This window comes from Ochotona princeps, chromosome 2, assembly GCF_030435755.1.
Source record: "Ochotona princeps isolate mOchPri1 chromosome 2, mOchPri1.hap1, whole genome shotgun sequence".
NCBI lineage: Eukaryota > Metazoa > Chordata > Mammalia > Lagomorpha > Ochotonidae > Ochotona > Ochotona princeps.
The window spans coordinates 53175317-53188269 of NC_080833.1; the positions used below are offsets into that span (position 1 = coordinate 53175317).

Genomic DNA, 12953 nt, shown 5'->3' on the forward strand with positions numbered 1-12953 from the left:
CATGATCAAGGGTGGGATTTGCAGACTCATGAGATGTGCATGTCATTAATATTAGAGGACGCCAGCAGTTTTCTGAAATGTGGAAAAGTCAGTTTTGTCGTCAGAGTACACAGTTCCTTATGAATAAGACGTCTTGTCATTGTTTTCATTCAAATTATGGAAATTTAGTGTCAGGATTCAGTGGAGTAATTTCACTTGATATAACCTTTTCGATCTCATCTGTTTTAATGATCTGACTACACATTTAAGGCTGTTTGCTTTTCTTGTTGGATGTGCTAAGGACTTCCATGACTGAGAGGGGCAGGGCTGGACCATATCTCTGGCTTCTCTCCCAGGGGGCTGCAAACTGAGGAGAGTTACTTCTGACTCCCTGTAGGGAGATGTTCAGATTAAGAGTTCACATTTCTGGAATTCCTTGGGTTTTTCCAGGGAGTTTAAGGGAAAGTGACAACTTGGAATTGAACATGGAAAAGGCCCACTCTGCCTGTCCTCTCCTGAATTCCTCTCCTTTGAGTAAACCATCTGAGGGAGCTGAAGGTTCTCACCTGTCAGTATTGCTCATCATTCTCATGTGTTAGGAAAACTTTTCAGTTCTGTTTCCATTTTTCAAGTCCTCTGATAACCAAGAAGGTCTTGACTCTGAGCTCAACAAAATGCCAGCTATATAATGTCAGTCAAAACAGAACTCTGAATTCTGTTTCTGTCACAGTTACACATAGCAATAGAAAACAATTTTTAAAAACCTTTGTTATCGTGACATTATATCTCATATAACAAAATGGACAGGAAGATCTTAAATCCACAGGTCTTTCCACATGGTAATAATAGGATTCCTAGATTATCCTGAACAATTGTTACAGGGAATAGATAGGTTTAGTTTTTCTAAAAGCAGTGCTATTTCTAACTAATGACATGGATTTAAGCCTCAGTAATTCAGTTTTTTTTTAAGACTTATTTTTTTATTTTTATTACAAAGTCAGACATACTGAGAGGAGGAGAGATAGAGAGGACGTGGAGCCGCCGAGATTAGAACCAGCGGCCATATGGGATCAAGGCAAGACCTTAGCCACTAGGCCACGCCGCCGAGCCCAGTAATTCAGTTTTGTACCAGGGATATAGTTTCTCATTTTTGAGTTGTAGCTTTTTTTTTTTTTTTTTTAATTTGTAAAACATGTCCTGGTTCCTTGCTCTCCCTACTTTATGCAGTTGTTGTAAGGGTCAAATGCAATAGCTTACATGAGATTGTAAACTGTGAAAGTAATAAACCTTTGCAAGCTGAACTTAGCAGGCCCCACCTTTTAAAGAAAGGCAATTCCTTTTCATTCATAGCTACAGCACAGTTTTGGGGAGCAGATTTTTTCTGTATCCTGAAATACTGTGATACATAAGCCTGAACTTTTAACCTGGCACCAGATGTGGTTGATCATGAGTTACTTGTCTAGGGTCTCCTGGCTTCTCCCTACAGTTCCTAAAACTCGCCTCCGTCCCTACCACCACCACTGGGAAGGATAGGGAGCAAAAAAAAAGTGTATGCTTGGTGACATCCCCCAGCTGTGACCGCGCGGCAGATCATCTTTCAGTTCTGGAGTGCTTAGAGGGAAGTCTGTAAGATCACCACTGCTTGTTTCTGAAACATTTTTCTTGCTTTTAACCTTTTCTTTTATCCATTCACATCTGTTGTAGAAAATGCTTACAAGCCAGAGAAAAGATCTGTATGTGATCAGGACTATGTTCAGCTAATTAACACCCTCATGAACCCTTGCGGTGTAGATGCTTCATTACTTCTGAGGAGTTCACCTTTTAAGGCAGGAAAACGGAAGCCTTTGATTTGACCATTGGATGCCGTTGGTATGGAAAACAATTAAAAATAGCTTTAAAAAGGTGGGGTATTATAGGAATCTGGGTCTGAAAGTTTACATCTCCTTTCCCTAGATAATGTTTTCAGGACTGATGTCCCTTGCTTATAAGACATTCTGGTGATACCTGGAGCAAACACATGTAATCAGTTGCATTTATTATTATCTGTATCAAAATTGATGGATGTTCATGCAAAAGTGGCTTAATAAAGATGAAAAACACCAGTTCAATCCAAGATTGTCAGATTCAGTTTCTTATTTGTAAACATGTGTTACATACAGGTGCTGATTTTCAGTACCTTTTGATTTTAGGAATAACATGAGGAGTTGGTGATACGTGTTATGTCCAGATATTGGTGGGCTAGAAGACCAGATCTAGTGTCAGAGTGCCTGGGTTCAGATTCCAATATATAGGTGATTCTGGATAAGTTATTGAAGCCTCCAGGGTCTTACTTTTTCACCTTTAGAGTTGTAGTAATTTGCACGTGAAGATCAAACAGTATGCGCATGAGGCATAATGTATGCATTGCGCAAGGTACTCGGATAACTTGCTCTAGTTTCCTCATCTAATAATAGTGTCTATCACAGGATGTTTAATAAGACTCAATAAAAGTTAACATCCTCACTGTAACAAATGTTCAGTAAAAATTAGCCAACATAATTATCATTGAGTATTACCAGAAATCTGTAAGGCAGACATTCCTTTCACAAGCATTATGGGGCAAAAATGGATGATAAACTTGTGTTGAGTAACTGAGTGACATTGAAGAATTGTGGGAGGCACTGTGACTCAGAATCATCTAAGCTCTTCCCAAGTTTTTTGCTCCCCTCCACCCTGGCAGATACCCTCAAAACTCCCGGCTTGCTCTTTGCTCATTCGCACTGCACTTTGGCTGTACAGTACTTGGTGAACTTGGCACTTGTCTTCCTCACCGCAACCATGCAGGTGTGTTTGGCTGTCTGGGAAGCTGTCCCAGATGCTGACAAACCCTTGGCGTTAGGATACAAAGGGAAGAGGAGACTCTGACAGCTCCAGGCTTTCCTCCTTACTCCTGGAGAGGTCAGTGATATCTTTAAAAAGATAGATGATGAGGCAACTGCTCTTGTTTTTCTTTTCTTTTCTTTTCTTTTCTTTTCTTTTCTTTTCTTTTCTTTTCTTTTCTTTTCTTTTCTTCTCTTTTCTTTTCTTTTCTTTTCTTTTCTTTTCTTTTCTTTCTTTCTTGCACCTCTAACAGGTCTGTAATTCAGTGTTCTCATTCTTTAGTTTGCTACTTGTTCATTTCTTGTGATTACACTGTAAGGATATGGCTTAGTAAGGTCGTAAGTCTATAGAGATGTTTTAAACACAGAGAACATGTAGCTTGGCAGGGACCAGGGGAAGAATGTGTGTGCTTGTTGCCACAGTTTGGCCTCATGTCTTGGCATGGCTGTCACATTTCCTGGCATGTGAAAACTTGGATCTTCTCTTAAGGCCACACGTTTTGGCAGACCTTTTATGCTGCTATCCTGAGGGGAGTTTGTGTAACAAAGGTGACAGATCGCACTGGGGAGGTACTGGCTGGAGAGGGAGATGAGGGAATTTGTGAAGGGGAAAAAAAAATCTTTTTACAAATGCTTTCCTGCATTAGATTTTAGTGTCTGTAAACAATTACAGCTTTCAGGGAGTACAGGATTTAAATGAGAAACACAACTTGGTCGATTATACCAGTTGGATAAAATGGCATGGCTCCGGAAATCTATAATTAAATGTAGTTTTGAAGATGAATGGTACAGTGTAACATCTGGTTCGTTTCACTGTTAAGGTGCCTGGGTATTGCTTATATGGTGTGATTGACTTTGGCTGATATTTGGAGTTCTTTCTGTAAAATTGTGGTTTTAATTGTTTTCTCTTTTTTTTCCCCGCCCGCTTAATTCTGCATGTGCAGTAAACAACTCATTATTCACACACACACGCGCACAAGTGTGCGTACACACACCTCTGTGGAAAATGTGTTATTTAAAAAAATCTAATGTATGCTTGTTTTCTTTTTGTTGCAGCGAATATTCAACTCCTTTGTTTACACTGAGAAAATCTCCAATGGAGAAAGTGAAGTGCAGCAGGTAAGAGGCCGCTGAGCACTTGATGTTCTTGTCTTGCCCTTAGATGCCACTGCATTGCTTGCTGTGGGCAATCCCCACCAGAACTGCCTGTTCTCACTGCATTGTTTTCTATACATCTTATGCATAATGGTGGCAAGCACACACTCCAGGTTCTTAGAATTTGTTGAAAATACAGGTATGTGGGTGGCTGGCTGCTACTTGTGTTATATTTTTTAGAATACATTTAATTCCTTAAACATTTAATCCTTTTAAGAAATTCCTAAACAAGTAAACTCTAAAAAAGTATCACAAATTATTTTGACTCGTAGAGAAAATACTTAAGTGTCCAGGCTTCGCAATCGAGCAATTCTGCTTTTCATACATATCCTGTGGTCTCATTTAGCATGGAAGCCATCTTTAAGATGTATTTGCTTATTTGGAAGGCAGAGTGGCAGAGCAAGCAATCTTCATCTGCAGGTGTGTTCTCCAACGGCTAGGGTTGGACCAGGCCATAGCCAGGAGCCAAGAGTTTCATCTGGGTTTCCTGTATAGGTGGCAGGAGCCCTAGCACCCAGATTATCCTCCACTGCTTTCTCAGGTGTATTAGCAGGGAACTAGATTGGAAGTGGAGCAGCTGGAATTCCAACCAGTGCTCTTTGGTAACATTGGCCTCCAGTTTCTCAATCCTAAAAGAGAGGGGCATAGCATTTGCCTTATGGAGTTGTGGGAAATACGTGAAGTGTTGTCAGATTAAAATGAAGCCCATTGACCAGTACAGTGACTCAGCAAGCTAATCCTCCATCTGCGGCAATGGCATTGCCTATGGATGTCTGTTCATATTCCTGGCTGCTCTACTTCTGATCCAGCTCCTGCTGGCCTGGGAAGGCAGTGCAGGATGGCCCCTGAACCCACATAGGAAGCACAGAGGAGGTTCATGGCTTCAAATAATAAGCTCGGTTTGGATCATTGTAGCCACTTGGGAAGTGAACCAGGGGATGCAAGATCGCTCTCTCTCTCCATATCTCTGCAAATCTGCCTTTCAGATATAAATAATTTTTTTAAAATGGAGCCCTTGTGGCAGGCTGTCACAGAGAAGCAGCTTATTGGAGTTGTCTTCTTTTGCCCTTGGCTTTTCTTCTTCTTGTCACCTTCTTTCCCTTCATCTCCTTTCAATGGTCCCTGGAGTCAAGAACTTTTGAGGCCAGATTCTATTTACTTTATTTATAGCTCGCTTCAAGACGGACTGCCTCCTAAATTAAAACATGCTGCTGTTGGTGAGCTTGGTCCTAAATAATTTATCTGTGCTTGAAAAGAAGGCTGGTGCCAACAAGTCGGTTTTAATTTCAGCGAATCCACCAACTTCATTACGGTCTGTGGCCATCACCTGGTAATGTGAAGCTAGATTCGAAACTTAAGTAAAAAAAAAAAACAAACAGTACCAAGTTGAAAACTAGAGCTTAGCAGGATGCTTTCATGGAATCAAAAGATAATTGTAAAATGCATAATAATGGAAATCCTTGAGAGTTTCTCATGGTTTTATTCATGGAAAATAGCTTGAGTCGATCTGAACTTCAAAAGTGTTAGACAAGAAGCAAAAGCTGTGCAAGTGCCATTGGAGTGAAGTTATTTATAGGGTAGGTATTTATTTATAATAAATTACTGTGGTTTAATCTTGAAGTTCAGTGTTTCCTGTTTATAAACATGACTCTTTTATGGGTTTCTGCAGGTTAAATTTAGAGGATGTCGGTACTTGTGCATATATTCTTTATCTTAGCTTTAGATTGTTTTTAGGACCAGTAACCTGAACTTCTAGCGAACAAAACATCCTTTGCTGTATGTAGCTAATCTTGTCATCATAATTTGCATCTTACTATTATTCTAGAAAAGTGGAAAGTGTGGTAGGACCAGGAAAGTTAGAAGAGTTTATGTGAGAGAAGATGTCTGCACAAAGCAGGTTCAAGGAAACTTTGAGGGCAACCAATGCTAATTTGATCCAGGGAGATCAGTTTTGCTGCTTTCCTTGAAGTAACAGATACAAGTCTTTTTACCTCAACTCATTTCAGATCTGAAAGTCATTTTGTTTCCTTGGCTGGCATCCTTGTGTCATTTATCTAGTCATAAAACCATGTGGAACCCTTCAGTAATATTTTTGTAAATTTAAGTAGGTGAACCTTGTTGCTCTACCATTTAATATATTATCATACTCTATTTGCCAAGTAACATTGAATGGAAGATATTGTCCTCTCATAGTTAAGGAAACTGAGGCTCCAAGAGGTGAAAAATAAGTCCACTGTAGTCTTAGGGCTATGAAGTAGGAGAGCTAGTTGTTCAAATAAGTTTGACATAGGTTTGATTGACAAATGGGTTTGATAATTATCATAATATTTATATTTTTAACTTAACCACATTAAATATATGTTGATTTTTTTTAAATGTATGTTTCTACCCAAAACAAGAATTGCAGTTGAAGTCTGTCTTATATGGAACTAGAATATGATTACTTGTGACTTCCAGAATGCCTGGGAAGAACGCTGAACTAGTAGATCTGTTGTCCCTTTTCCTTGAGTATAAAAATCATTATGTCATTATCCTTCAACCTGAATTTTAATATACTCAAGTCTTAAATAATTTCGTCTTCTGTGACATGATTTCCTGATCCTTTCAGTGCTGTGGCCACTATAAAAACAACAGTAATAAGCAATTATGCTTGCTTATTTACTGAAGAGTTTTCTGTGCTTTCATTATGATGATAGAACTGTGGGTTGGACTGAACAGTGTGGTATCAGTATTTTGGTATCAAGGAGAGAGGCCTAAGGCAGCTGCAAGCAGGGATGAACATGACTGTCCTCTGTCTTTGTGGTCTCTAAAACCTTAAGAATTTACTCATGGGGATTTCACCCTACTGACCCAACTGAATCCAGTCATTCCCCATTATGCCCTGCCTCCAAACACTGTGATTGAATCAATTGCTGCCCTCTGAGTTCCACTATAACTGAAGATTTGGGGGAATATATGCAGTCATAGGAGAAGATCTAGCATGAGCAAATAGATTTCTTATGTCTTCTTCACTTGTTTTTAACCACCCACAAGTCTTCTGTGCACTTGCCAAGGGTCTGACCATCTAGGAAGTCATTAAAGTGATTTTTCTGAAGGCTGTGATACTTGTGACGTGTGTAAAGACATTATAAAATACGTATGTAAAATAAAAAAAATATGGAAATGAGCATCACAACTAACCGCCTAGCTAAAGTTATGAAGTATCACCAGTTTTAGATGGCCCTTGCTGCCAGAGATTATCTTATTCCCAGAGACAACCTTATTCTAATTTTTTGTTAGACATTCACTTGCTGTTTTTGTTTTAATTTATATCTGTAAGTAGACAGATAATATAGTTTTATAGATAACGTTTATCCCCAAGTTAAATTTAAACTTTATTGGGAGAAAGTTCCTGCCCTCTAGTTTTTTGTTTTGTTATGTTTTATTTTTCTTTAATTAGAAAGGCAGATTTACAGAGAAAAGGAGAGACAGAAAGATCTGTCTGCTGGTTCACCTCCCAAGTGACTGTAATGAAAGAATTGAGCTGATTTGAAGCCAGGAGCCAGGAGCTTCTTCTGGGTTTCCCACACGGGTGCAGGGTCCCAAGGCTTTGGGCCATCCTGCACTTCTTTCCCAGGCTAACAATCAGGGATCTAGATGGGAAATGGAGCTGCCGGAAGACAGACCATTGCCCGTATGGGATCATGGCAGATGCAAGACGAGAGTTTAGCCTCTGAGCCATTGCATCAGACCCACCTGCCATTGAGTGTACTCCCCAAAAACCCACAATTTTGGGGGCTGAGCTGAGGCTGACATTTTGGTAGCAGGGATCCAGTTATTTCAGCAGCATTATTGCCTCCAAGTGTCTGAATTAAAAGCAAATTGTCTTTTTTGTTGTTGTCTGTTTTGCTTTTCCCAGGCCCTTAGCAAGGAGCTAACTGGTAAGTAGAGCAGCCAGGACTTGAACTGCTGCCCATATGGAATGTTAACATTACCGATGGCAGCTTTAACCACTCTGCCAGAGTCAGCCTCTGGGCCATTTTTTGTTAATTTGGATATTTAAAAATTGTGTATAGATAAACTGTATCCCAAGATAATTTTCAGTGATGATGAAAATATTTCTTATTGGTGCTAAGAGAGCAACCAGTTGCTGCTTGTGATTAAGAAGCTAGAGCTACTAAGTAATTAAATTTTATCCAGTTTTTGTTCAAATAGCCATCTGTGACTACTATGAACTACATTAGATTGAATCACAGATTTATGCATTATAAATATGTTCTCTCAGTTTTGCATGCGCCGGAATTCCATATGGGCACCAGTTCTAATCCCAACAGCCCTGCTTCCCATCCAGCTCCCTGCTTATGGCCTGGGAAAGCAGTCGAGGACGGCCCAAAGCCTTGGAACCCTGCGCCCATGTGGGAGACCCGGAAGAGGCTCCTGATTCCTAGCTTTGGATTAACTCGGCTCCTGCTGTTGCAGCTGCTTGGGAAGTGAATCAATGGATGGAAGATGTTCCTTTCTGACCTTCCTCCTCTCTGTATATCTAACTTTGCAATAAATAAATAAATCTTTTTTTAAAAAAAAGAATTAGTTTGCTTTAAGTCATTTCAGATCTTTCCTTTTTGTATTCTCTTACAATTTTTAGAAGATACATTTATTTTGCTTTTAGAAGCAATTTGAGAGAGAAAAAGGGCTGGCAAGAGAGCTCTTCATCAACTGGCTCACTACCCAAATGGCCATAGTAGCTTGGGTTGGGCCGAGCCAAAGCCAGGAGCTGGAAGCTCCATCAGGGTCAACCACATGAGTGTAGGTAGGTGCTAAGGCCATCTTCTGCTACTGTTCTGGTTGCATTAGCAGGGATCTTGGGTTAGAAGTGAAGGAGCCTGGAGTTGGACCAGTACTTTTACTGCATGTCCATTGTAGGCAGCAGCCTAGTGCACTGTGCCACAATGCCAGCCCCTCACTTTCTTTGTATTCCCAAAGGCACGAAAGTGTTAGCTTCTAAGTTCTGTCTCTTATGTGTGCCTTTTACCTGCCTGGACTTGATTTGGAGATTGGATGTGAAATAGATGGCCAATTTTGCTTTTTTTCGCATTTGTATTTCCAAGTGTTGTATCAGTGTCTATTAAACAATCCTTCCTCTCTTTGATTACAGCATATTTTCTGTCATTAATTGAGTTGCCATGTACGCGCAAATTTCTTTCCATTGTTTTATCTATCATCCTGCCAGTGCTATGGTATCCTGGCATTTGCAGATATATAATGGGTTTTAATATCTGATGGGGTCACCCTGCCTGTTTCCCTTTGTTGGCACATGTCTGAATATCTATTCCTGTTCCTCCTGTCCTGAGTTGGCTGTCATCAAAGTGGAAGCTCAAGATCCCAGGTGGCGTCCACATTCTTAGGCTAAAAGCAGGATTTGGGGCTGGTTTACGTCCCAGATTCCCTGTTTCACCTTGTTACATTGCCCCCGACAGTGATTTGTTTGTCATTCATGCCATTAACGATTTAACAATTCTAAAGGTGAGTATAATTGCTTATAGGATTTATTTGATTAGACAAAACACAGGTAACTTATTCGAAGATTACTGACTCTTAATTTGAGCTCATAGTCTTTAGGTAAAATACGACCACTTTATGCTTTTTTTTTTTTTTTTTTTTTGGTATAGTTTAAACAGTCTGGCGTCCTGACATGAACTTTCTTTAGATTATGTCTCTTTTCAGCTCATGGAAACAGTTCTTGCCTACTCTCACCCTCTACTTCACTAATCAAATCCTACTAAGAGTTGAATCCGACTTGTGCATACTGTACACCTTGGCAGGAAATCTAACCTGTTGTTACTATCTTGTAGTTAGGGGAGCAAAGTAATTAACACTAATAAAAACATTTTGTTATTCTTGACTTCAAAACTCTCAGTGACTATTTCAAGCTAACCTTTGGAGATTTAAAGATTTATTTTATTTTTCTTGTAAAGTCAAATATACAGAGAGGAGGTGAGACAGAGAATCTTCCATCCATTGATTCACTCCCCAAGCAGCCACAATGGCTGGAGCTGAGCCAATCTGAATCCAGTAACCAGGAGCTTCTTCTGGGTCTCCCACATGGGTGCAGGCTCCCAAGGCTTTGGGCTGTCCTTCACTGCTTTTCCAGACCACAAGCAGGGAGCTGGATGGGAAGCGGGCCTGTTGTGATTGGAAACGGCACTTATATGGGATCCCAGCATGTGCAAGGCGAGGACTTGAGCTGCTACTAGGCTATTATGTAGGGCTCAACAGTGTATTTTTAAATCTTTAGTTCACTGTATATAGTTTGATTGCTCAAGGATCTATGGCTTAAGCCTCAAAAAATGAAAATCCCATGAATACATTCTTGAGTAGACCTCCACCCATAGACTTCAAGAGTTAAAGTACTGCCATTCAGAATAAACTAGTAGGAGTTTCTCTTTACCTTTTTGGGGGAATTGTTTGATAATATTTTTGAAAGGCTTAAGCTTTAACATTTCATTTTAGCAATTATTTTTTAGGACACTGTACAAGACAAACATTGGGTTTTCTAACTAAATAATACTTTGTGGGTGTTACTAGTCCAAACTCAAGCCTTCTGTGTTGAAGAATCCAGAGCAATGAATTAGAATCTGCTGAAGAGCAAAGTGTAGATCCAGATGTAGACCTTGAAAAATAATTATATTTTAATCATAGGAGAAGCAGCATTTTCTGTAGCAAGTCAATGCATAGGGCATCCAAAATAGCCTTTAGTCTTTGAAAAGATTAGAAACTGAGATTCAACCGTAGAGGTGGAATTTTTTGTTGTAAAATGTAAATCATTAGTACTGACTGATACTATGTTTTAGAAATGGAGGCCTGGCAGATCTCAGAGGCTATGGGACAGGGCCAGAAAGGTCAGGAGACTTCTTTGGATAGTGCTGCCTCAGACTAGCCCACGATGCAAAAGTAACAACCTCAACTTTTGAGTTGGAAAAACTGAAGTTCCCGATATGAATCTGTCATTTGCTGACCATATGATATTTCACAGGAGGGTTAATCTGACAGTGCTAAGTCAATTCATCTCTACAATAGAAATAATAGTCTATCTTGCCAGGTTGTTCCATAGATTATGGGGTTGGTATAGAGCAGATCTTCAGTATTTGGTGTTCTGCTTCCAGCATACAAAATGTGTTAACAGTGTAATGTAAGAGTACACTAGTGAGAAGACTGCCTTTCTTACTTCCTGTGTTTGTTACTCTTTGGTATGGCTTAGAATGGAAGATTTGTAATGTTAAAAGGAAAATGTCTTCTTCCCTACCCCAGATTTATTTATTTGAAAGAGTTAGAGAGCTATTTCCTCTGCTGATGCACTCTTCTAAGCGACAAAGCAACCAAGGCTAAGACAACTAAAGCCAGTAAGCAGGAGCTGCTTCCAAACTTCCTGTGTGACTGCAGGGGCCCAGTATGTGGGCTGTCTTTTGCTGCTTTTCCCAGGCTCTGAACAGGGAGCTGGAGTGGAAGTGGAGAGGTTGGGAATCCAACCGGAGCCCACATGGGATGCTAGTGCCACTAGTGGTGGCTTTACCCACCATACCACAAAGCTGTGCCCAGAAGTAGAATTTGTAGGAAAAAATGATCACAAAAAGACTCTGAAAGGGCTGGTGCAAGCTTTGAGTAAGAGCAGACTGAGAGTCATGAAATTGGACGTGTTACTTACATTAGCTTTGCATTTATGTTACTGCTGTCCATCTGTTTGAGACTCCCCACTCTAGGAGAGGCTGGATTTTTTGATGAAATGGAGAAAGGACAGTGGTTAGAGATAAGAGGTGCAGAAGTGGTGAATGCTAGGAACCCTTGTCATTGAATTCTGGCCTGCAGTACCTAGGACTAGATAGGCATTTAATAAATATTTGTGGGGAAATGGCTGGATATATTTTTCGGTTTCAATAGTCATGTTTCTAGAACTTGGGTTTGTTTAGGAGTTGCCCTGCCAAGTGTAATCTAGCATGGTAGTAGCCTGCAGGCTCTCATTTTGTTTACAGTTGCCTAGTCAAGTGTGTTCAGGACTCAAACTTGTCCAGGCTGGAGGAATCCTGGAGCCGGGCTGGATGGATTCCATTCTCTTTTTGCTCCCAACCTTTCGCCCATCTGTCCTCAGAGATTTGTTCAGGCTGGGTCCTGGTTTCATTCACCCACTTATCCAGATCCACACTTGGCTCTATGTTTATTATAAGTATTTATGAAATGTTTGTTGCATGAGTGAATGAATGCCACTAAATCTGTAGGAGGAAAGATTGAGAGACATTCAAGTTACCCAGATGGGGAATTTATAATGACTCAGCCAAGGATCAGAGAAAAACAGATGGCTGTTCTGTCAGGCCAGCATCCCAGCCAGTTTACCTGGCTTGTGTTTAGGTTTCCACAAATAGAAATCAGTCCAGGTCTGGCTCAGCAGTTACTGTGCTGGGTCTGACTCCAACAAAAAAGTAAATTTTATCTTAGAGTCTTCCTAAGCTGCTTGTCCCTTGTGGTCATCTATAATTTTAGAAAGATAGTATATTAATTACTTTTCTTAGCTAGAATGACATACCTGACACAGACTGCTTATGAAGAAAGAGGTATTTTTAACTCACAGGTCTATTAGTCCCAGAGCATGGAATTCTGCCATCAGCTCAATTCTGGTGAGGGTATGTGTGAGGAAGGACCGGATTGTTACCCAGGGAGTCAAGTGTGCTGGGTGGGATCAATTGTGAAAGTTTTATAACCAAACTCCTGAGGTCACAGGTGAACTACAATTCAAGAATGTTCCCCAGTACCCAAGGACGTCCGTTTAGGTTCCACCTCTTACAGGATCCACCATCTTCAGTTACACTACCCTATGACCATGCTTTAATCACCTCAACCCTTTGGAGAAGACATAATTCAGGAAGTTCTATTTCCAGACCAGAGAAGAGAGTGTAACAGATGTGACACTTGTAATGTTTGTGTCATTTTTTA

At 40.2% G+C, this 12953-nt stretch overlaps 2 protein-coding genes across 2 annotated transcripts in view; both read left to right on the forward strand.

Moving 5' to 3' along the window:
* Positions 1-12953, forward strand: part of CACHD1 (cache domain containing 1) — a 214850-nt gene that overhangs the window by 81933 nt on the left and 119964 nt on the right. Inside the window, exon 2 of the mRNA XM_058657546.1 lies at positions 3894-3956. Within this exon, the coding sequence (XP_058513529.1) occupies positions 3894-3956 (63 nt within the window). The remainder of the gene's footprint in view (positions 1-3893; positions 3957-12953) is intronic.
* LOC105942039 (E3 ubiquitin-protein ligase TRAF7-like) overlaps positions 4083-12953 on the forward strand; it is a 28115-nt gene continuing 19244 nt past the window's right edge. Inside the window, 1 exon segment of the mRNA XM_058660897.1 lies at positions 4083-4131. Within this exon segment, the coding sequence (XP_058516880.1) occupies positions 4083-4131 (49 nt within the window).